This window comes from Acanthochromis polyacanthus, chromosome 15, assembly GCF_021347895.1.
Source record: "Acanthochromis polyacanthus isolate Apoly-LR-REF ecotype Palm Island chromosome 15, KAUST_Apoly_ChrSc, whole genome shotgun sequence".
NCBI classification, from domain to species: Eukaryota; Metazoa; Chordata; class Actinopteri; family Pomacentridae; genus Acanthochromis; species Acanthochromis polyacanthus.
In genome coordinates this window covers 655,264-679,421 of record NC_067127.1, presented here as the reverse complement: position 1 = coordinate 679,421, position 24,158 = coordinate 655,264, and the positions used below count along the sequence as shown (strand labels likewise).

Sequence of the window (24,158 nt, the reverse complement as noted above, 5' to 3'; positions counted from 1 at the left end):
CTCTGGATCTTATTTGGGTCAAAATTACTTTTTTTTCTTCTATATTTTTAGTGTAATTTAATCTAAGCCTACACACATACAAACACCCACACACTGCACCATCATAACTCATGTCTTTCAATAGATAATAATAAACAAAAGAAATAGAAATCAGTAAATAAGAAAATGTAGAGAAGAATTTTAAACTAGGTAAGTAAATCATTAGAATCATAATATCACTAAATAGGTTATTTTCAGCAGGTCTCATGCTCCTCTCTGTCAGCATGTAAGCTTCCCAGTCTGTTGAACTCTTTTCCTTTGCCCTTGGTGATAGAAGTCAGTCGTTCTAGTCCGATGCAACTCAGCAGTTCCTTTGTCCAACGTAGGAGCGTCCGTACTTTTCCGACACACTGCAACAGCTCTCCTGGCCTGGAAGAGTCCAAAATCCAGCATTTGTGTCTGGTTTGATGTAAATGGAAAGTCCTCCAAATAGATCGGTTATCAGATAACGGTTATCTCAGTTTGGCACTTGGGGGTACACTAATTTTAAACATTTCTGATAGACATATGAAGACCTCTTCACAGAATGTTGACATAAACAATGAAATAGAGCGCCTTTTAAACATTCAGAGCGGGTGTCTGTGGTTGTAGCTGACATATGATGGACTTATGTACACTCTCATTAACCATTTATACTGTAGTACTTTAAACCTTGGATTTATTGTTTGTTTCTGTGCCTTTTAAACAAGCTTCATTCCAGTCTTCTTCATCTATATCCTCCTGCATGTCCATTTCCAGGTATTTAGCTTATCTAAGGTTGTTTCAGTACGATGTGCAGCTAATAAATTACAATATTTAGAAACATAACCCTCCCTCCTGTGTCAGAAATGGTTATTTCCTCCAGTTCTGATAACGGTGGTGGACACATTATTTGTTTATTCCTTGATGACATGTAACTTTTTAACTGCAAGTATTTGAAAAAAAAGTGCTTTTTGGAAGTTGATATTTCTGACATGAGGCATCAAAAGAAAGCACAACCCCATGTCGATAAAGACCCATTATTTTCTGCACTCCTTTCTTGTTCCGTAATCTAAATCCTCCATCCTTATTACCTGGAGTAAACTGTTCATCGCCCCAAATAGGAGTGAAATGAGAGATTGGTATGTAGTTTAAATGTTTACATGCTGAGTGCCACACCAAGACCGTGTTCCTGAGAAAGGGGTTTTCTTAACGCCCTAATGTCTGAAGAGCACAAATGAAGTGGTAACCCTGAGGTGGATTCTTGCTCGATGCTTACCCAGGCTGGAGGTTTTGTTGTACAGAAATAGTACGACGCCGAGGCTACTCCATATTTCAGGAGTATATTAAAAAGATTTTCCCATTCTATTCGGTCAAAGGCTGATACTGTACTGATGCTGATAACACTGCTGTGTCCGACGCATCGGGCCTCTCATGGAGTATGTTCAGCACCCTTCTAATGTTATGATATCCCTGAACCACTAAGCCTTGTTAGTCATCAGTAATCGACTGGGGGAGATACTTCTCTAATCGTCTTGAGATTGTAAAGCATTCTCAATACTTTGTATTTTTGTGTCGCATGATCCCATTAAGCTGATTGGCCGATAGGAGTCTGTTTGGTTTTAATATAACGGTTATTAAAGCCAATCTTAGTGAGTCTGGAAGGATCCCTTCAACAAAAGATTCTGTAAACATATCAAGAAGAGGTTTAACGAGCTGTCTTTGAAATGTTTTTAGAACTCTACTGGTAGTCCATCAGGACCTGGAACTTTACCGCTGTTCAGGTCTCCGATAGCTGCTTCTGTTACTGTTCATGGACTATCCACTTCATTTTTCTCTTCCTCATTTGAACACTGAACATTTGCAATTGTTCAATAAACTTAGTTCTTCTCCTTTTTATGAATGTTCCAATTTATACAGCATCTCATAGAAATTGCAAAAATTTGCGGATCAGTGGAACACACATACCTGTAGGGTTCAGTCCAGCAGCTGGATGCTGTTGTAGAATTCTTCAGCCTCTTGTGGTGCAGAGAAGAGCTGGATCTTCCCGTTGTGTAGCACTCGGAGACGGCAGGAGTTGTGTTGGAATCCACGGAAAGCCTTTATATCGACAAACGACTTGGTGACGGAGTTGAATTCACGGTGAATCCGGACCGTCTCTGCAGAGAGATCCTGTACAAATATAATCCTGACCCCGTCATGTGTGATGTCCTGGCGCCTTGATTCACGATAGACAAACTCCCGAAATCTCCCGAAACTTGAGGAAACGATCGAGAACCGCTGTGTTTTGGCCGGGCTTCCCAGGTGCCAGTGTGAATGATGAGTCGGGGTGTCCCAGCCGTCGTGGAAACATGTCGCTGATGAAGTCAAAGAGGGAGTTTTGCCCCTCGGTTCCCTCTGCTATACTGAACAGTCCTAGGTTTTTGTTCTGCCCTGTTCTCCAGGTTGTCGGAGGTTATCTTGCGTGTCCGAGTGAAAATGTCACAGTTTAGGGTTAGACGTCCCACCGCCGATGTTAAAAAGTCAGCAGTATATCCAGGGAGTTACAGTCAAATTTGTGCAAAGTTTGGTGGAGTTTCTCTCGCTAAGCCGCCATCTGGGTTGGCGTCACGTGACACCCCCCCCCAAAAAAAACAAAAAAAAAAAACAACAACTTTTGTACATATAAAATAAATATATTTGTGCTCACTCATAGCCAATATAACTTATTTTCTTATTGAGAGACGTGACAGTGCTTTATTTCGTGTTTTTATCACTTTTCTGGTCCTGCAGTCATTATTCTTGTTTCTACAGAGATCAGCAGGACTGTGAGCTCACACAGACATCATTTAAGTGTTTTCTATCTGTAGTTGTTTATTCTAAGAAGGAGTTTTTCTTAAAGAGGCAAACTTTATCTCAGGTTTTAGAGGTTAAAGGTCAGATGTTGGCTTTAGATTTTAGATTCTTTTTCTCTGTTTTTGCCTTCTGGCTTTGAATGTAAAGATAGTTTTTGCCCTGAAGAACTAACTAAATGAAAGAGGAAATGTGGCCCAACAAGGAGACCACATGGTGGGAAACTCTGAAACCTCATGAAGCTCTGAGGCCTGGAGGCTACAGGGAGGAGGACAAGTTGTGACTTGGGCCGAGGGTCTGCTGCATCTTTTCCAGATGAGATAATAGAAACCTTCTAATCCATGCCTCCTCTCTGTGACGCCGCTGATCCAGGAAGGAAACGAGGAAGTGATGAGGAAAAGCAGCCCTCAGATATGAAGGGAGAAGCTGCAGCTTTCACCAGTCCAGGCTTGTCTGATTTCCCATCAGCTGCTTCAAAGAAGGAAGGAAACAATCAGGAAGTGTTAGACTGCTCCACTGACCTCAGAACAGCTGCTGGAGATGAGAATCCCACCGTCTAATTTACTGCTGAGAGCTGCAGCTCATTTAGAAGCTCCAGAGGTGAAGAAGTCTGACTTTCTGTCAGTGGTTAGCATTCAACTAGCATAGCCCAAATATTACATGAAAACATATCTGTGAAACTGGTAGGGCTATTCTCCAGGAAGGACGTCTGGTCTCCTTCTAGTGACCTCTGAATCTCCTGAAGTATCTCGTCATTCAGCAAAGCATGCTCCATAACACGTCTAGCTGCACTTTCTGCATCCTCACTTTCTTGTCTGATCCTATGAGCAGATGAAGCTCCATCAGGTTGTGACCGACGCTGGTTGGAGGAGCCGGAGTGAAGAGGAGCCTCCACCAGACAGCGAGGCTCGACGAGCAAACATCTCAAAAAATAACAGATGAAATCTTGTGTCGACTTTGAGTCCAGAGAATGAAACCTAAAACTTCAGGACAGATCTGAGAGGAATAGAAAGCCTGGTTGTATTATTATTGTCTGTAATTTAATAGAATTAAATTTTGTTTAATATTCACAGTTCTAACTGAAATGTTCTGACAAATACTTGATCGATTTCTACATTTGGTCCTGAATTTAGCCATATTTTATTTTCCCAGGACTTCTTTTTTTTTAATCAGGATTAATTATTTTCCCATCGTCAGCCAGACTCCCTGTTTACCACTAATTAGCGTGTTAGCATGCTAACACGGTAAACTAAGAAGAGCACAGTAAACATTTAACCCGTTTAATGCTGTCTTTCAGTCTTTATTCTTGATATGATATGAAAAATGATATTAACTTCCTTCTTGTAGACTTTTATATATTAGAAGATTCTAGGGAGCAGGAATCAGAGCATCATGTTAGCATTTAGCTGCTAAGTTTAGCATGCAGCCAAAGCTATCACCATGCATTAGTTTAGCCTCATGTGGCTGCTAGCATTGCTATTATTAATTTTTCAGTTTAATAAAAGTTGTTTACACATCAGTGTGCTGAAGCTAACTGAGCATAATTTCATTGTCAGCGTACAGTTTTCTGTTATTTTTCAATTCTGTGTCTGTTTCTTCACATTTTTAAAATACTTCATGCCTGTTTAAACAAAGCTGCCAGATTTAAACATGGAATTCAAATTCATCCTGATGTGAAACTTACATGCAAAGCTGGAGAGCAGCGATTTGATTACAAACTACAATCTATTAAAATGAGGCCAAACTAATTTACCTATGGGTATCTCTATGTATTTAGTATACCTGACTTAAATCTGGTTTGCTTTGCAGATTTTTTTTAGCGGTGCACGAATACTAATGCATTTTATGTCAACCAGCAAAGATCTGAAGAGAGGAGAAACCAAGACGACGAGTTGGAGTCAGCTACGCTAGCTAGGAGGAAAAACCCAGGAAGCATTGAAGAAGATATTCTCATGCTTCCAAGATAAAGAAGAACCTCAACATTCAGAGGATTGCAGACTAAACAATGAAGAAATCGACAATAAGGTGAATGTCTGAGGCCTGCAGAGTTAGTGTGACGAAGTCCATTACCTCAAGATGGAGACTGAAGTTCAGGTTCTGCAGGCTTTATGTCTCACGGTTTGTAAAATGCTAATCAGCTACAAGTCCTGACCAACAACCTGACGTAACTAGACCAGGCCAAATCTCTCAGTCCTCTCATTTACTTCCACCAAACTCTTTGATATTTCAGAGACGACAGTTTCTCCTGACCCTCTGCTTAGCTCAACCTACAGTTTCCAGCCCTACCAGGAGTTTCATGAATGTTCTCCTCCTGGTGCCATCGAGGAGACGAAGCTGCTCAGAACCATCAGTCCTCTCACCTTTCTGGATTCTCTGAGTCTTTGTTAAGACTTGAAACCACTCCAGGATCTGCTGCAGTGAGTGGTTATGCTTCCGCACCTGAAACTCAACAAAACCAGATGCAGGAATTTAAAGGAAGCAAAGCGAGGCGTCGTATGACAAAGCAGAGAAACCGGAGACGACATCCATGACGGTGTACAGTTGACCCCAGATTAACCTGTCAGGTAAATCTAATCCTCCTCTCTCACCTCTCTGCTCATGCCGGCCTATGAACACACCAGGAAGACAAGGTCTGGCCACAGTCAACAGCCAATCAAAGGCCAGCCTGAGTGTTTTTTTTTCCCGTCCTGCATGGAAACGGAAGACAAGAAAACAGTCCCAGCATGCAGGCGGCTATCAGTGCATCTCCTGCTCCTTCCAATCTCCGTCTGTCGCTGACTTATCGAGGTCTCACCAACCAAATAGTGGAGGATCAGTCTGGTTCTCTTTATCTCTCCGTCTGTCTCGCTTTCTCTTTCCTAGATACAAATCGCAGCCGCTCATGCAAAGACGGTCCAGCGGTGGTTCCAGTTCATTTCCTGGACAAAGTGTGAACAAAGTGTCAACAGTTTCCAGTCCAGCCACATTCAGACAGCTCCACCAGGAGGCCCAGAGGTCAAACGGCTGACAACAGGCGGCTGCTGGTGCAATCGATCGTCTATTGAACAGAGCATGAAGGCGTCAGAACATCACCATCACACACACGCCCCCACTACGGCCTTTTACCAGCAAACTGCACTTTATTCTGCTTCTATTGAGCAGATTTTCTACATTTTTAACATTTGAATTGTCCCTGAGGCCTGTCCAGCTGAGAGAAGTCCTTATTTGTCAGATTGTGAGCCTCCTCTAACATCCTCTGTTTACCAGAAATCCTCCAAAGCACTGAAAGAATTTTGGACGCTGATCAGAAAACATGTGACTGAACAAAGAGGAAAACTATTTGACTGATATTATCCATTTAATCACTCGTGAACCTTTTGGAAGGTGCTTTTAGCTCCTCAGTTCAGTTCAGAGCCACATTTGTTTTTTCTGCTTTTGTTTCCAGCTGAAACCTGATATCATGAAGAGAAGCTAACGGCGACAGGAAGAGGTCTGCATGGGTTCTACATGTTATAGTTTACAGTTAAAAGACTCATCAACAGCTTTAAAGGTCAGACGAGGCTGATTCAAGGAGGGTTTTAACATTTACAGTCATTTTAGGAATCTTTGGAGTTTAATAAGAGGTTTGCAAAAACAGCATTCAGCCGTGTGTGTTTGAGAATTTTACAGTAAACTAACTGCAGGACGGCATCGTTAAAACCAGTCAGATATCAAAAATAATCAAATAAAAATCCATAAAATATGATGCAAAGAAAACACTACATTTGCTTTCCCCCCTTTAGCAAACCTGCTATTCTTTAGTGTGATGTTAATTTTAGTAGTTTTGTTTTTGGCTTAATTTAGATTTAAACATTTGAATATTTTGCATCTTCATCATCAAACATTTTAAAGCTTTTCTGTGGAATATTCTCTTTATTTTCTAACTGGTTTTAAGTCTGAGAAAACTGCAAAATCTTTAATGCAACCACAAAATAAAAGCACCAAAAACTGAAACAGCAAATAATAGATGATCTTTTTTTAGCAGGATTTGGTTTGGTGACAAATAAGCTCCAAAAATGTTTGAATATTAACAAGACAAATGGAAAATTACATTTAAACATGTGCATGTTTAAAACAATGCATTTTGTTGCCTCTGTACAATCAACAAAAGTATTGTTCTATTTTTGCACAGAACCACATTATTGTTTTGTGCATTTTCTTGTAAAAACGCACTGGAGCTCACTAATGCGCAGAATGAAATCTATTTGCAGGATTATTTATGAAGGCCAGAGCTTCTCTCCTCCAACATTTTAATCCTCTTTAGTTTCATTCCAGATCAGATTCCTCCTGTTTTCTTCTCCTCTGATCGGTGCACTTTAGCGCGCATTTGATTTCCCCGCATGTTTCTCCTCACGTTTGGAGGTGAGCAGCTGCTTCCTACTGAACCTGCAGCTCTCAGACTCCTCCGCAAAGATTTGGTCGCAAATGTTTGTTTGATGCAAATCCGAACAAATCCTCCGCTGTTGGCGGACACTCGCTGCGCTGTTTGCGCGTCTTGGCGCAAACATGTTTAACGTCCCGCTCTGCAGATATTTATTCAGCTGCTTCATTTCCATAGAGAGAAGAGAGGAGCTGCAGCTGAAGCAGAGGAAACCTATCTGATCACAGATTATTGGAAAAGGATCGATTCTGCAGATTTATAAAGAGAATCTAAATAAAAATTCGGATTGTTGTTTGGTATTTTTTAGAGGCCTGAAGATTAAAACTAATGTCCCAGAAAAACAGATTAAATAATAAATAGTGACTGGAGCTCGATCTGTTTTGTGTTTCTGATAATTCTGATCATTTTGGGATAATTCAGTGCGACAGTTTCCAACGATTTTTGGCTTTTCGATCCTAAATAAATAAACTCGAAAGGTTTCAGTATTTCTTCATTACCTGAGACTTTTCATCTCATATCGCTGCGAACATTTTTTTTAAAAAAAAATCAATCTTTAAAGCAGAAATGTTAAATTAATATACTGTCATCGTGTATCAATAGAAAAATGGTGAATTTGCTTCATGTCCTGCTGAACATTTTTAGGATCTGAGCTTCTTAATTCATCAGACGTTTTCCTCCTCCGTTCTGACGTTTCTTTTTTTCACCAACAGTAGAAACTAATCCGCACTAAAGGCCGCTGGATTCAGACTAAAAGCAGCTCGTATTTGTCTTAATTAAAACAGACAGAAAAAAGTGCACAGTCTCCTCATCTGGGGGCGAATTTCTCTGCGCAAGGACAGCGTGTTTTTGGCGCATTAACGCGCTCCGTGCGGCCTTCAGTGCGCCAAACAACCTTGCCAGAAAACTGACGCGAGATGTTTTTTTCCCTTCCTTCCTTCTTGACTCCCCTCCTCTTTTATAATGCGTTCATACCCGCAAGCACAAACGCATTAAACACGCGCACACGCACACTTTCTCCGGGTGACCCCTAACCTGCCCCACCTCCGTAATTACCGCATCAGAGCGGATTCCTGCAGGTTATTCTGGAGAAACAACTCAGTAATTATCAGCTGCATTCAATGAGGCCTCCACCGCAAGTCTGCAGGCTCCACGTTTAGGGCTTTTTTTTTTTTTTTTTTTAAACACACACGTTTAAAAACATAAAAAAGAAGCCACTTGTCCTCCCTGGAGCTGAAAGCAGAAGATGTTGGAGGTAGAGAGGATTAAAGGTTCACGGCTGGTTTTTAATTATGGACCTCATTTACATCAGCCCCCTTCTAATGAAGAGGAAGAAAAATGAAAAATCAACAAGCTTTTTAAATAAAGTGTGACTAGTTCAATGAGAGAAAAAAGAAGAAGTGACTCCCTGAAGAGAATCCAGAGTGGAAAGTAAACATGACTGAAGGGATCTTTATTGGATGAACATGTATGTCAGGTGGTCCTCAAAGATACATTCAACATCTCACTGTCATTTCTGGAGCTCCGAGAAAAAAGAAAAATTCATAAAAATGCTTTGACTCCAATATCAAGCCAAGTGCTGCGGTTCAAACATGTCCAAGATCACGACAAACGTCCAGAGGAGAAGATCCGGAAAGCAACGCCTCCAGAGCTTCCATCTAGATTTAGAGTTTCCAAGACATTTCAAATCTGCCCAAACATTTTTTCTTTTAAAACAGTGATAAAAAAGCTGAACTTTATGGCCAATTTGTTCTCTTTGGAATATTTGGAAAGATTTACATACAGTTTTTTTTCTTTTTTTTTCTCCCAAAGTGGTAATAAACAATTTAAATCTGGAAAAAAAAACCACCAACTAAACATGGTCACTGGAACTGACCCAAATACATATTTACACGTTTCAGCTCCTCGGCGCAGCTGACTAAAAATCTCTGTCATCCTAAAATAACAAATTTTCAGAAATAAAAACTGTACAGGATCTGATGGGTTGGAGGTAAAAGAGCTGCAGCAGTTCCTGTCGGAGCACCACAGGGAAATATTCCTCCGTCCAGAAAGGTTTGTGTGAAACGACGCTTTTCTGTCGAGCAGTTTTTAAACTCATCCAGGAAGGGCGTCTTTAAAAAGCCACGTTTCTACACTGCTCCTCGTCTCTCAGGACTGTTTTTATTTTCAGACGGAGGAAAAAAAGTCCAAATTGTGAGCGTTCCTGCTGCTGTCTGGTTACCGCATGGTTCATAAACTCTTTGTCTTTTAAAGAAAAAAGGAAGCGAGAAGCTAATCTGGGAAAAGAAGAGCAGACGAACAGGGAGGGAAGAAAAAAGGCCGATCACAAGACGTGGAACTTCCAGGAGGTCTGGTCTTTGTAGTCCAAGCAGTCCGTGGTGTTAAAGTTGAGCTTCCATGACGAGGCTGCAGTCTGCTCTTTGTAATCCAGGCAGTCAGAGGAGTTGAAGGCCAGGCCGGAGCCGCCGTACGCCTGGTGGTGGTGGTGGTGGTGGTGGTGCCCCGACGACTGGCTGATGTGGTGGTGAGGGTGTCCCGACATGGAGGAGGCCGTCATGGGGCTGAGCTGGTGGGGGTGGTGGTGGGAGTGCATGGGGGCCAGGTAGGAGCCGCAGTCCACGCCGCTGAAGTAGGAGCTGGAGGGGGCGGGGTAGCCCTGGCCGTAGCCCGCCGTCTGGTTGTAGGTCATGGGGTAGGAGGTGGCGGCGGCGGCAGAGCCCGACATGGAGCGCTGCATGCAGGAGGCGTTGGACGGCGGGCCGGGCTCCGGCAGCGGTGCCACGGCCGGGGCGGGGGCGTTTCCAGGGGAGATGGCCGGGCTCCAGATGGACGACACGGTGCTGATGGAGGTAGAGGTGCTGCTGAGCGCCGCCGGGCCCGTGTGATTGGTGGACGAGGAGGACGAGGAGGACGAGCCGGTGCTGGAGACGGCCGGAGGCGTGAACTGACCGCTGCTCTCCGATCCGGTGCTCTCCCGGGCCGGAGACGACTTCTTCTTGGGCGGCCGAGCCTTGGCGCTGCTGCCGCTCTGCTGCTGCTGGCGACACTTGGCCCGCCGGTTCTTGAACCAAACCTGTGACAGAAAGCAGCCCAGAGTGAAAAAGTACAGAGAGAACGTGCACGCTGGGAGGACATTATGGAGGAAAATTGGGGGTTATTAGCCATCAAGGTTCATTTCCACCCGGCCCCTTGGCTCGGACGGCCGCGGCTCTAATTTCATAGCTGCTAGACGCTGGAAGATAACGGGCTATCGGGTTTCTGCTCACACCGGGGTAACTCTAGAGCGCCCAGAGGGTCGGACCGTGTAGAGCGTTTAGTTTCACACACACATTCTGAAAATTACTCGAACTGTGAGAGTCGCCGGTCGCACTGGTCCCTGAACGCCTCCTGAAGAGCGGCGTTAGTTCAGCGTTTGTTTAGCGTTTGCTCAGCGTTGTCGTACAGCGTTGTCGTACAGCGTTGTCGTACAGCGTTGTCGTACAGCGGGGAAACGTTGCAGGGATGGACGGCCTTAAAGCTCAGATCAGATTACTCTGTCCAATAACCACCAGATAATAACAGAGGATTCTGATGGAAATATGTGAGTGGAGCTTCGTTTACATCGATGTTGAATTAAATGAGTTCTCCAGACTGAAGGAATGATCCAGAAACACATCCAGCTTATTTAACTACAGTCAGAACTCATGTCTGCTCTTTAAAGAGACTCTAATCAGTGAAATCATGGAGGAAGGAGGCCAAAAATTTACCAAAATTATTCTACATTTGACTCCTTTATTGTATATTTTCTAATATAGAATATATATTCAATTATTATTGATATAAATCGTATAAACAGCCACTTCTAGCCTGCTAGCTTGCTAACGTTCACATTAATGAACATAAATGACGTCATTAACAGTCCACGGTTCAGACTAACCCTAACCAGGTGAAACTATCATCAAATTTGAATTTTAAAAATGTGTTCTTGCTCTTGAGGAACAGATAAACAAACTTGTGGAATAAATCAAGTATTTTGGAGGAGTGCAACCTAAAAACTAAATACTAAAACCCAGTTTCTCTGTTTATCCCTAAACTTCCAGCCTTTAACGCTGATTTTACTTTTCTAATTCATGTGAGGTAGAACTGAAAAGTCTTTAGAAATCAGTGTGTCCTTTCATGATGTGATTTCTGAGGGTTGGTGTTTCTGTCAGGAGTTCAGATTCAACGTCTCCGGTTCCTACCTGGACTCGGGACTCGGGCAGGTTGATCTTCAGCGCCACCTCCTCCCTCATGAAGATGTCCGGGTAGCGGGTTTTAGCGAACAGAGCCTCCAGGATGTCGAGCTGAGAGCGGGTGAAGGTGGTCCGCTCCCGACGCTGCTTCCTGGGAGTCGCTGAGGAGCAGAAGAAGAGGAGGAGAAACGACAGCGACACACAGATAATATTAATAATTAACCTGCACTGCAAATAAAATGGATTCCGTCATTATTTGATGCTTCATTGATCTCTATATTAATAATTCCAGCTCTCATCATTAGAAATGTTCCTGACTTTTACTACAGCTGATGTTTGCAGCTTCAGACTCGCTGCAGGTCCATCAGTCTGTCAGAGCAGAGGATTAATGTGTGTGTTAATGTGTGTTTCTGAGTTTTCTGGTACCTGGGTAGCCCACTGAGGATTAATGTGTGTTTTCTGTCTATTAATATGTGTATTTCCATGTCTACTTCCTGGGTATCCCACAGAGTATTAATGTATGTTTCCATGCATTATTGTGTTTACTTTTGTGTATTTTTCTGTATTAATGTGTGTTTTCGCTGTCCGGTACCTGGGTATCCCACAGAGGGGTGCAGCAGGTCCATGGCAGCCCCGCTCAGCCCCAGGCCGTTGACGCCGTAGGGGGGCTGTTTGATGTAGGACATCATGCTACAGGCGGTCACTGCTCCACCCAGCTCAGGCCAGTGGTTCGGTTTCCCCCGATGCTGCAGCTTGACGGGACAGGGGACCGATCCAAGTCACTGCAAGCAGGATGGAGGTTATTAACAAGCTGCAAAAAGTAATAATCCTACAAAACATCTAAAAAAAGACAGACTTTCACCTGAACATGGACCTAAAAATGGAAAACGTACATCTACTGTGGTGAAAAATGAGAGAAAAACTCCTTTATGTCATAAATTATAACTCTAAATTCTAATAAGCTGCTTTATTTTTATTATTTGTCAGAAAATCTCCCTTTAGAGCCAATTTACACAAAGAGGCACAAAAAGAGGCAGAAATGCAAAAACAATCTTTATTTAAACTCTGAAAAAAATTGTCCGCTTTAAAGGATAATTTACTAGCAGGAGGACATAAAGACATGAAATGTGTGAATTCAGAATGTTTAAATCCTTTCAGAGCATCAGGAGGTCAAACGGCTCCAAACCGACGGAGCAAAAACCTCAAACATCTGATTTTATGTCTGCAGATTTTAAAGCAAACAGGAGGAGAAATAAAAGAAGAAAAGCTGCTGAAACTTCTAAAGAAACGCGACTACATCTCACATTTTTGTATTTTTTTCTTCATTTTCCGAGTGCTTAGTTAAATTATTAAAGCTGCACAACATTTAGAATATTTAGAAAATCTCTAACTTTTCCTTTAATTTAATCTGAAAAACTTTACTCAGAGCAGAAATCTTTTCTCTCTAATTAATAATTTAATAGAGACCGTGTTAAATAAAACGTCTCATTTCTGTTCCGTTTATTTTCTCTGTTCTGGGATTTTTTCTGCATTTAAATAAGATTCTGCTCCAAAACCGGAGAACCGGGAGAGTTTTATTGTTTTATTCTTCCAGGCCTGTACGACACTCAGCAGGAGAGTCTGGGTCTAAATGTGCTTTAATAATCTATAAAATCTATTAAACCTTTTTCCTTCCGTTAGTTTCGGGTCGTCAGACTGTTTCTGAGCAGAATCTAAAACCTGCAGACTGAGGAACGTTTAGTCCTGAAAACTGCTCCACTTTTTCTTTTTAGGCTGTTTTACTTCTTTTATTTTGCAGGATGTTCTCATTTTATCTATAATTTTAGTTTTGATTTTAATCCTTTAGAGAGAAGCAGCCGAACTGAATTATTAAAAAAAAAAACTGAATTCTGTCTTTAATCTGGATTTGCAGCTGATTAAAAGATAAAATGTGGAATTAAATTCTCCGTAAAGCACATTTAACATTTACTTTTGTTTTCTTCTCCTACATTATTTTTATTTAACTCTTCCAATAAATAGTTTTTCTTTTCCACATTCCCGGATTATCTGAAGACAAACATTTTCTCTCCTCGCGGCTTTTAAAACACACAAGGCCTGAAATTTAAATTAAATTAGAGAGATTATTTGAACAAAGAGCTCCAACTGACCGGACCAGCCGACGTGTATTCCACAGAAACAGCTCCAGCTCCAGCAGGCCGCAGAGAAAAGAGGAGATCTCGGTGCAAATGAACTCAATTAGAATTTAGATTAGACCTCCGGGGAGACGCGTTTCAGAAGAGCTCTTATCAGAAAAGAAATTAACAAAAACCAAAACACGCCTCTCCAATTATCTACGAGGGCTGGAAACGCTTTAATGGCCAATTGCTCTCCACAAAATAAAATAAAGTGGCAGGAAGGAGTTGGAATAGAAATATGAAAATTATCTCCTCCGGAGGAACTTTCTCCTTTTATCCGCTTCCAGCTCCGCTCCTCTGCGCTGCGAATTAATTGAAATCTCCGCAGAATTTTAACTCAAAACGTGCAGCAAATTGAAACCAAACACGTGGTTTTAATCCTAACAGAATATACGTTTTTTTTTTAAATTAGTTTAGATCGTTTGGAAAAGTTACTTTAGAGTGTTTAGTTTGTGTCTGAACGTCGCTGCGTAAGTTTGAGTGAAAACAGCACAATTAGAGACAAACAGCAGAAAGTTTACCTGGTTTTTCCTCCTTCCTGCTCCGCAGCTCCGACCACAACAGGCAGTAAAATTATCCAGCAGGAGGAAGTCTGCGGGGCACAGAAGTGGAGCAGCAGCCGCAGACTTGTTCAAAAACAAACGGGAGTGCGCAAAGCGAGCGGCATCCCGGAGGAAAGGCGCAGACAGGTCGGCAGCACGCGGGCGTCACCGCGTTCTCGGTGCGTTTTTACAGCCAAATAAATCAAACTCATTTGCTTTCAGGGGGCTTGTCGTTGTCTGTCAGAGTGTTAAGGTGATTTCTAATGGAGACGGATGGAGATTGATCACCTTCTCTCCGCCCCGCGCCTCTATGAGCGGAGGATCACCTGCGGATCCGCCTCCTGCAGCCAATCAGAGCGCGTCCTGGGGTTGACGGACGTCCCGGGCGGCCTATCAGCGCCCAGAAGAAGTGGTGGAGAGAACACTCCCACCCCGCCCCCCTCCACCTCCTCCTCCTCCCGGTGCCGGTCCCGAGACCAGGCGAACCCCAGAAAAGATGGAAACGTTTGAGAGGCCGCAGCAGAAAGCGGCTCTGCAGAGCGGCCTGCGCCAAAGCGCGCAAAGGGAAGAATCTGAAGGACGTTTCTGTTATTTTGTTGTTTGCATGAAGCTCTGAGGAGGAAGAGGCGCTGGAAGCATCTTCGGAGGGAACAAAAAACTCAAATGTGAGGAATATGACTCCATTTTTCTGCCTTTTAGCTGCACTTTCCCTCCAAAACACCATTCACCACAAATGAAACGCAGAAAATCAAGAAAAGTTGATTTTTGAGGCTTTAGTTTGACAGAAAGCTGCGTGTCTCCAGAACACGGAAAGGCCTTGGAGCCTTTTTATTCCCCCACAGAGAAATAATAGTAAAAAAGAGAAGTTAAACTTATCCATTTTGATGTTTATTGTGATCCCCTCCTCCCTGCTCTTTCTCTCCACACACAGCCTCATGAATATTAATGAGCTTTAATCCCCATTTAGAATTACATTTGAGGTTGGTTGACGTAAAGTTTAATAGGGACAGACCTCCAACTCACTGCAGAAGAAAAATGTGCTCCAGAAAGCTGCGGTCACTGAATCCATCCTGCTCCGTGTTGATGTTTCTGATGTGATTTTAACCCCAGAAACAAACACGGAGCTTTTCTCTCTCTCTCTCTCTCTCTTTTTTACTGCTGCGGCCTGAGAAGCTGCTTCTGTGGATTTCTGCAAAAAGAAAAAAAACATCAAGTTGTGTAAATGAGGCCTGAGCTGAAAGCGAGCTGATGTTCAGAGAGAGAGGATGGAAATGACATTTTTATGTGAGGAAGAAGAGGAGGAAGAGGAGGAGGGAATCAAAGTGGAGGCCGAGGGGACTTAAGAGGAGCACTTTGACAGAGAAACTTAGACATCAATAGTCAGGAAGGAACAAAGTGGTGTTGGAGGCCTGATGCTGCTCTGAGGCACCTGAACGCACCTCTGTGAGCAGAAATGACACAGAAATGACACAAATAAATGTGAGGATGAAGGAAGAGGTCCACGAATGATAGATGTGGAGACTGTTCAACGCAGCTGCTGTTTTTTATTTTAATATTTCAAACATGTGAAGTCCGAGCAGCCAGAGGCCACAGCAGCAGCAGCTCCTCTTCACACGGCCTCCCTTAAATTATGCAGAAAGGCCAGTCAGTAAATATGGCCCTCACCACACAAAAGAGACGCTCATTCTGACATTTCCCTGCATTTCTTGTTTTTTTCCCCGCTCTCGATGTGAGTAAGACCCCGAGATAAACCCCTGAACAAGTATCAAGTTATCAAGTTGCACCAACCTTTTGTAATAAGAGTATTTTGTCTAATCCCAAATTGCAGTTGAATTTTCTTAATGCTGAGCTGGTAAAGCCTGGGATTAGGCGGCGATGAGAGGAGGGGGAAAAGTTTTGTCCCTTCAGCCGGCAGGATTGGAAGCGGGGATCTGCGGGGATGTTGTCGGTGCTTATTAAAACGATGATGCATAAAACACGGAGTTGCAGGAGCCGCGGCGCCGCACGCAGAGAGCCGGGCTCCCTCAGGTGCGGCTTGTTTGGACGACGGGAAGGAACGCAGAGGCCGAGCGGCGCAGCACCTGTGAGGTGAGGCCAGGAGACATCAAAGCTCAGGAGATAATCCATTCAGCTGAAGGATCCTCAGCTGCACAGCCGCGCAGAGACGCCGCCGCCTTTTCTACGCAGCGCGTCGCTTTTATTCACGGAAAAAAGGACTCGGAATGTTTTTCACTCCCGGAACAGTAAAGCAGCCCGAGCGGCGCCGCAGAGGTAAGAACGTTTCCACCGTTTTACTCTTTATTAAATCTAAAAAAACACACAGAAAAAATATGAAAATACTGGAATAATCATCTGAAATTGTTTATTTTATTCGGCACTAATTTATACTCGGGATTATTTAAAATCCGTGTGCGTAAAAGTTTGGCACAAAACTTTTACGCACGAACGGTTCTGACCGAAAAAATCATTTAAAACGCACAGATATTTATTTTAACATTTTTTAGGATAAATTTAAACCGTCATACTAGAGGGAGGCCGTTTGAGTGATTTTTTTTCCTCACACACTCTGACACACACTCAGCGCTCCGTCCTTCACCGCTTTGGCCTTTTTTCTTTCGCTTTTCTCTCCAGATTCCAGCCGTCGCGAAAACAAAGTAAAACAAAGCGCCTCCGGGGACGCACGGTGCGGAAAACGTGCGCGTACAGTCGGTCCCAAGCAGAGAAGAAACGAATCAGGAAATTAATTTGAAAGTATTAGAAAGGCTGGGCAGGACGTCAGCTGTCACAACCGATTTCCCAGCTTTAATCGGGGACGGGAGGCTGCCTGCAGGGACGGAGACCCGGACCCCCGGTCCTGTTCCCGTTTCAGTTTTCACACCTTATTTCAGCCTCGCTCAATTAGTGTGAAGTGAAAACGGGCGATTTTAATGGTGTGAAATATCGATATTGTTAAATCTAGATGTGAGCATGAGTCTCTCGACCTCCGTCCCGGCTGCGGGTCCCCGAGTCTCTCCAGCTCTGAAGCCCGTCTGCAGCGGCTCAGCAGCGGCCTGGAGGAGAGCAAACATCTGCTCGGTACAAAGTGATTCCTCTAATCTTCCTCAGAGGAACCTGCAGCTCCGACCTCAAACAAAAAGAGCCCAACGCCAATTTTAATTTCTAAACGCGCGCAGGTCGCAGGGGAATAGAAGAGAATAATCAGCATTTTCTAAACGCAGCGCAGAAGGAAAGGAAAGGACTTAGGACGTGCATGCATTAAAAGAACTTTGAAAAAAAAACAAAAAACAGGAAGAATCAGATTTATATCATGTGGAGGTAAAAATCTGCAAATTAATCAAGAAACAAAAATGAAAAAATAGGATTGCAAGTTAAAAAAGAAAATAATGAGAATAAAAAAAGAAAATAATGAGAATAAAAACAGATTTTAAAGCTAAAATGTTTGAAATATTGCATCAGGACGGGTTTAAAAACAGGCCACACGCTGCTGCTCCGTGGAGTATGAAACCAGAAGGACTTTATTACTGAAGACTGGGTTATGACACTGGAATAAATAATCAGATAAATGTTCACACGTGAAGAACAGCTGCACCAGATGTGGAGCTCTGAGATGGAAGCAGATTTCTCTTCTTCTGAATACAATAAATAGAAACCAAAAAAAAGCTGTTTTCTGTTGAGGGAAAAAAGCTCCTGAATGAAATGTGATGTAGATTCACTTCCAAACGCAATAAATAATATATAAATCTGTTGTTTCTGACTGCAACAAAAAACTAAAACAGGTTTGGAAGCTGTTGTTCAGAGCAGAGATGAAATTTACAACAAGAGGTTTTAGATTTTTTAAACAGGTTTCTTTTGGTAAACTGCTTTCAAGCCAAGACAATTAAAAAACAAAAAGATAGAAAGTTATGAGATTTATGAACGGTTCCCCAGTACAGATATTTTACAAGTAAAAAGAGAAATAATTCAAAGGTACAGTCCAGTAATGAAGAAGCTCCAGGACACAGATCTCACTCTTTTTTTTCTTTTATAAAGTCCAAACGCTTCGTCTTCAGTGGAAATAAAAGTCAGATCCTGCCGCTGCAGCCGGTTTGTTCTGTACCTCTCTATGTGACCGGCTGCTCCAGGCTCTGACGGTTCCACTCAGTACCGTTCTCCGTCAGGAAAAGAAAATGAAAGACAGAATTTTAGTAGAAAGTCGGTGCAGAGGTCGAGTCTCTGAGGTTTAATGTCACCGAAACATCTGGAGTCCACCCAGGAGCTGATAGAAAGGTCTAATAATGATAATAATAATAATAATAATAATGGTGGTGGTACATTTCTTTCATCGGCTACATCTGTTGGTTTCTTTCTGACAATCATTGCAGGACACACTTCTCCTCCTTCTTGGCCATCTTGCCTTTGTTCTGCTCCAGCGTCCTCTCCAGGTGCTCGTCCTCCTCCTCGGCCCTGCAGACGAGAGGCCACAGGTCACACACACACACACACACACACACAGGTAACGCCACCTGTGGAGCGGCGTGATGCCAGGAGGCCGAGCCGCCACCTTTAACCCACCTGGAGCCAATCCCACCTGAGCAGGTTGGTCCAGATGTTTCCTCAGAGACGACGCTGTGTGTGTTCAGGTGTGTGTTCAGGTGTGTGTTCAGGTGTGTGTGTTCGGGTGTGTGTTCAGGTGTGTGTGTTCGGGTGTGTGTTCGTGTGTGTGTTCAGGTGTGTGTGTTCAGGTGTGTGTGTTCAGGTGTGTGTGTTCGGGTGTGTGTTCAGGTGTGTGTGTTCAGGTGTGTGTTCAGGTGTGTGTTCAGGTGTGTGTGTTCAGGTGTGTGTTCAGGTGTGTGTTCAGGTGTGTGTTCAGGTGTGTGTTCAGGTGTGTAACTCACTGCTTCTCCTGAGCGTCCAGGTCTCTGACCAGAGCGTCCCTCTTGTTCACCAGTATGACCAGTTCATCCAGCAGCAGCTGCTCTCGTCTCTTCTGGGCTTCGGTCTTCTGCCAGTCTGCAGGACATCAGAGACACGTCAGAGACATGTAAGAGACACATCAGAGGGACATCAGACCTTAGGAGCTTCTAGAGCTCTGAACACACAGGGAGGAAAAGTTGGACTCTACAAGGTTCTACAAAGTCCAGTCTGAGCTTCTCAGATCCTCCTGAAGACACGATGCACGGAGACAGTTTGGTGGAGGTTCTGATGAAGCTGCTGGACTGAGGAGACCAGAACAGCTCCTCAGACTGGACCAGAACTAACACCAGAAGGATACGATCATTTAATGTGAAGCTCCATGATCACAGACTGATGGAAGAGGAGCTGCTGGAGAAAGTCCTCAATGAGAACTTTAGAAAAGGAGACCAGCAGGTTGTGTTCTGGTCAGTTTGGTTTTTGTTTGAGGATAAAATGAGAAAAAAAACTCTGATTATTTTAATGTTTTCATTTAATTTAAGCCTAAAAATCCTCAAATCTTCTGACAAACAGGAGCGTCTGAATGTTGCCTCAGAGACAAACAAACAAACAAACAAACAAACAAACCAACAGGTGAGCCCCGTTCCAAACTCTCATTGTTGGGGTCTGTGCAGGAAGGGGCCCCACAGAGGCCCCACAGAGGCCCCACAGAGGCCCCACAGAGGCCCCACAGAGGCCCCACAGAGGCCCCACAGAGGCCCCACAGGCTGCAGGTGGGACCCACATCCCAAATCCCCTCAGCCTCTCCCCCAGGAGGAGGCCGCCCACAGGAGACGTTGCTCCCCCTGGGGCTCAAATATCCGCCTAGTGCCCTCAGCTCCACATTTACTGCTCCTCCTCACCCTCCTCACCCTCCTCACCCTCCTCACCTCCCAAAACATCAGCAAAGTGTGCAGCAACAAAGCAGGTTAATGAGGCTGCTGCTGCTGTTTGTTGTGAGCAGAAGCAGGTGAACTCGCTGAAGTCTTTATTCTGTCGCCTCACAGCTTCAGAAGCAGGAAGTGTGAGCAGAGTTTCAGATTAAAAGCCTCCGTCCCAGAGAGGACTCAAACAGAAACTTCAGCCCCCATCAATATTTCAGCTGCTATCGATCGGACAATAAAAGGAATGTTTTCAAATGTCACACCCCAAAATAAGTTGATTAAAAATAAATACCCTGTCATTGAGTCAAATTGCAGCCGTCAGACGGAGTCCTGCTGGGCTCAGAGTTGGTCCTCAAAGCTCTTTGAAGTCGACCACAGAGAGAAATCAGCTCAGTCCCAATATTTAGCTGCTGTCAGGGAGAAAATCTACTCTCCTCTGCTTCAGACACTGGAAATATGTTCTGACCTGCATCTGGAGGGAGTTCCTGTCTTTCTTTTCTTTTCTTTCTTTCTTTTTAAAGCAGACTGAGGACCGGAGAGACAGAGGACAGAGTGTGAGTCATCATGTGAGTCATCAGCTTTAGATAATTGTGTGACAGGAATGTGGAACTCTCCCACAATCCTCTGGAAAGAAAAAAACAACAAAAAAAACTCCTTCAGAGACTTCAGCCAGAAAGCCACAGTGCAGAGGAGGGGAGGGGGAGGCTGTCAATCACATGCCTCATAGCCCCGCCCCCCTCATTAGGAAGTAAACAATAAAAAGAGGCGATGAGAGACGAGAGCAGACACAACCTGGAAGCTCCACCAGGAACCCAGGAACACCACAGGACAGTAGTACCTGGGTAACACCTCAACGGGGGAAGGAGAACTAAACGAACAGCAGGATTTTATACCCCTGGAAACCAATAGCAACCGTAACAGGACCGTAGTACTGCAGTAACACCAGGTAACATGAAGTAACCAGAGCTGGAGGACAAACACACTGAGACTCACACAGACCTTTAAGCCCCGCCTCCCTCTCTCCCCCTCCTCCCACAGACCTCCCCCTCTAAGCCCCACCTCCCCTCAGACAGGGGAGAAGGGGGAGAGGGGGAGGTATTCAGATAACCCTCTGGTAACCATGTGATTCTGAACAATCCACAGAAGAATGCTCCGGTTCAAATCCCCATGAAGCCTCGTCCCCCCACATTTATTCAGGACCAGAAGCTCCAATTCTCTCAAAGCGAATCCGTCCATCCATCTATCATCCATCCATCCATCCATCCATCATCCGTCCATCTATCTATCATCCATCCATCCATCCATCTATCATCCATCCATCCATCTATCATCCATCCATCCATCTATCATCCATCCATCCATCCATCCATCTATCATCCATCCATCCATCCATCCATCTATCATCCATCTATCCATCATCCATCCATCCATCATCCATCCGTCCGTCCATCTATCATCCATCCGTCCATCCATCTATCATCCATCCGTCCATCCATCTAACATCCATCCGTCCATCCATCTATCATCCATCCGTCCATCCATCTAACATCCATCCGTCCATCCATCTAACATCCATCCGTCCATCCATCTAACATCCATCCGTCCATGCATCTAACATCCATCCGTCCGTCCATCCATCCACCATCCAGTCATCCATCCATCCATCCATCATCCATCCATCTATCATCCATCCGTCCATCCATCTATCATCCATCCGTCCATCCATCTAACATCCATCCGTCCGTCCATCCATCCACCATCCAGTCATCCATCCATCCATCATCCATCCATCTATCATCCATCCATCCACCATCCATTCATCCATCCATCCATCTATCATCCATCCGTCCATCTGTCTGCCTCTCCAGAAATGTGGAGACTCCACATCAGAGGATCTCAGACTGTAAACTCTCTCTGGGTCCTCCTCCACCTCTTGTTCTCCACTAAAAAACTCTGAAAGCTGCTTTGGGCCCAAATCCAAGAAGAATCAAGAGACAAAAAGTGTCACCAGAGGAGGAGAAAGTCGACAGGACGGATAAATAAAAAGCATCTGGACTAAGAAAAAGATCCTCTGTGGGTCTCTGATGATGATAGAGACTGGAGGAAATAAAAGTTAGAGACAGATCACACACTGATCAATATTCCCTCTGATCGATCTCTAAAAGGCTACAACTGAAAATAAAACAACACAAAAACAATGAACTGAACCTTCTTTCTTCACTCGTTTCTGCTGTTTTAGTCCAAAAACTATTAAAAGGCATCAATGAGCTGCTGAACCTAGAGTTAACTGAACTACCAGAGCAGCCAGACAGAATCCATCAGTAGTTATCTATTAAATCAGTCTCCATCTACTCTGATCATGGATGCATCGGTTCATCAGAATATGCTGTTTGTTCCGTAGCTCCAGAAAACCTCATTTCACCATCAATACTGGAGCTGCAACCATTAATCCATTAGTTCTCAATGTTTAAACTAATCAGTTGAGGAGTTTTTAAAGAAAAAAAGGCAAAATTTTCTGATTCTAGCTTCTATTTTCTGGTTTATTTGCTCCTTTATGATAATAAAGTGAATATTGTGGGGTTGTGAAGAAAACAAGACACTGAAGATGACATTGTTCATTATTTTCTGACATTACAGACCAGAAAACTTTGAATTAATGGATAAACTGCAGCTCTTATCTGTACGTCTAATTTTTTATTATACATATATTCTAACTATTATCCTCTGCATAGGGGCTTTTATCACTCATTTTCCTTTATTTATTACCCTCATTGTGTTTACTAGTTATATTCTACCTATTTTAAGTCCAAATTCAGGGCCTATTCTGTAAATCTGCAATTGTAAAGATTTTTATATTTTTATTAATACATTTTTGCAAAATTTGATACAATTATTGACAATTACCAACAAAAAAAGAGGTATTAGTTCAATAAGTATACAAGGATTTGATTATTAAATGAGATAACTCATGTAATTAGAGGAGTTTTCACTAGAAAAATGTTGAATCATCCATTCATCATCCATCATCCATCCATCCATCCATTATCCAACCATCCATTATCCATCCATCATCCATCCATCCATCCATCATCCATCCATCATCCATCCATCCATCCATCCATTATCCATCCATCCATCATCCATCCATCCATCAATTCATCCATCATCCATCCATCCATCCATCATCCATCCATCAATCCATCCATCATCCATCCATCCATCCATCAATCCATCCATCATCCATCCATCCATCCATCAATCCATCCATCATCCATCCATCCATCCATCAATCCATCATCCATCCATCCATCCATCCATCCCAGTTTGAGTCAGTAAATTGAATTTTATATTCTGATTTTAAACATTTCCATGTTCAGAAGAAACCACTGAGTGTCACTGAGCTGGATGTAAAGTTAGAGACACCCAGTTCAGTTTGATTTCTTCACAATAAAAACATGTAGAATGTTACATTTCTGGTCCTCAGCTTTCATTAATGTTGGTTCATCTTTGTTCTAAGTTAACCTGACCTGCAGACTGAGTGTTTAAATAAGAAAATAAAGCTCCCAGCAACTGATCAAAGAAAGTTTTCTAACTTTCCAGAAGGAGGATGGATCAGACAGCCGTCAACAATCCATAAACTGAAGCATGAATCTGAACAGAAACCCACAAACTGAAGCATGAATCTGAACAGAAACCCACAAACTGAAGCATGAATCTGAACAGAAACCCACAAACTGAAGCATGAATCTGAACAGAAACCCACAAACTGCAGCATCTGTTGTGTGGCGTGTTGACAACCAGCAGCATGTAATGTCACGTTAGCTTCACCACAGGAGCTGCCAGGTCCTGGAAGACACACCTGCTGCTGAGACGACAACATTTAAGGTGTTGAAGAGCTGAACAGCCGTCGCTGCCAATAAACAAAGACGCTCATTTCCAGGATTCCCTGAAACTGCTCCAGTCGACCTGCGACATCATCAAAAGCTGGCCGTGTGATTGGATTGCACAGTCGCACCTAATCAATCAGGGTCTGTAGCGGGCCGCCCGGCGAGGTACAAAGCCCAACAGATTCACAAATCAGGTGTATGTGTGTGTGAGAGGAGGGGGATAAGCTCCTGCATAGGATTACATATTGATTTTAAACATATAAAATAGCTTATCATATCAAACCGTAGCAGGAAGAACTCTGGGAG

General features: G+C 43.5%; 2 protein-coding genes and 1 long non-coding RNA gene across 10 annotated transcripts in view; 1 reads left to right on the top strand and 2 right to left on the bottom strand.

The window, feature by feature from the left end:
- Nucleotides 1-8,661: 8,661 nt before the first annotated feature.
- otx1 (orthodenticle homeobox 1) lies at nucleotides 8,662-14,430 on the bottom strand. Of its 2 annotated transcripts, none has more exons than XM_022189656.2 (4): nucleotides 14,132-14,430; nucleotides 12,029-12,218; nucleotides 11,446-11,597; nucleotides 8,662-10,298 (listed from the first exon to the last, which is right to left on the bottom strand). In XM_022189656.2, the coding sequence occupies exons 2-4, from the start codon at nucleotides 12,123-12,125 to the stop codon at nucleotides 9,549-9,551; spliced, it is 999 nt and encodes a 332-aa protein (XP_022045348.1). In that variant the 5' UTR covers nucleotides 12,126-12,218; nucleotides 14,132-14,430; the 3' UTR covers nucleotides 8,662-9,548. The 2 variants fall into 2 exon arrangements, with proteins under 2 accessions (XP_022045348.1, XP_022045349.1); XM_022189657.2 differs by lacking the exon at nucleotides 14,132-14,430 and adding an exon at nucleotides 13,584-14,106.
- Nucleotides 14,431-14,617: 187 nt separating this feature from the next.
- LOC127537629 (uncharacterized) lies at nucleotides 14,618-22,167 on the top strand. Of its 7 annotated transcripts, none has more exons than XR_007947360.1 (3): nucleotides 14,618-16,423; nucleotides 18,514-18,771; nucleotides 18,888-22,167. It is a non-coding gene; the product is annotated as an uncharacterized LOC127537629 (long non-coding RNA). The 7 variants fall into 7 exon arrangements; XR_007947361.1 differs by having other exon boundaries at nucleotides 18,514-18,809; nucleotides 18,914-22,167; XR_007947358.1 differs by having other exon boundaries at nucleotides 18,514-18,809; nucleotides 18,860-22,167.
- The window catches only part of ehbp1 (EH domain binding protein 1), a 222,109-nt gene continuing 215,591 nt past the window's right edge, over nucleotides 17,641-24,158 (bottom strand). Inside the window, 2 exon segments of the mRNA XM_051960483.1 lie at nucleotides 17,641-18,595; nucleotides 19,027-19,141. Of these exon segments, the coding sequence (XP_051816443.1) occupies nucleotides 18,505-18,595; nucleotides 19,027-19,141 (206 nt within the window). The 3' untranslated portion in view covers nucleotides 17,641-18,504.

What these genes read in the sequence shown, in the direction of transcription:
- otx1 (XM_022189656.2), bottom strand. Translation starts at nt 12,125, where the DNA reads ATGATGTCCTACATCAAACAGCCCCCCTACGGCGTCAACGGCCTGGGG. An exon ending in CCCCTCTGTGGGATACCCAG is followed by an intron (nt 11,598 to 12,028) that starts GTACCGGACAGC and finishes TCTGCTCCTCAG; the next exon opens with CGACTCCCAGGAAGCAGCGT. An exon ending in TGCCCGAGTCCCGAGTCCAG is followed by an intron (nt 10,299 to 11,445) that starts GTAGGAACCGGA and finishes TTTCTGTCACAG; the next exon opens with GTTTGGTTCAAGAACCGGCG.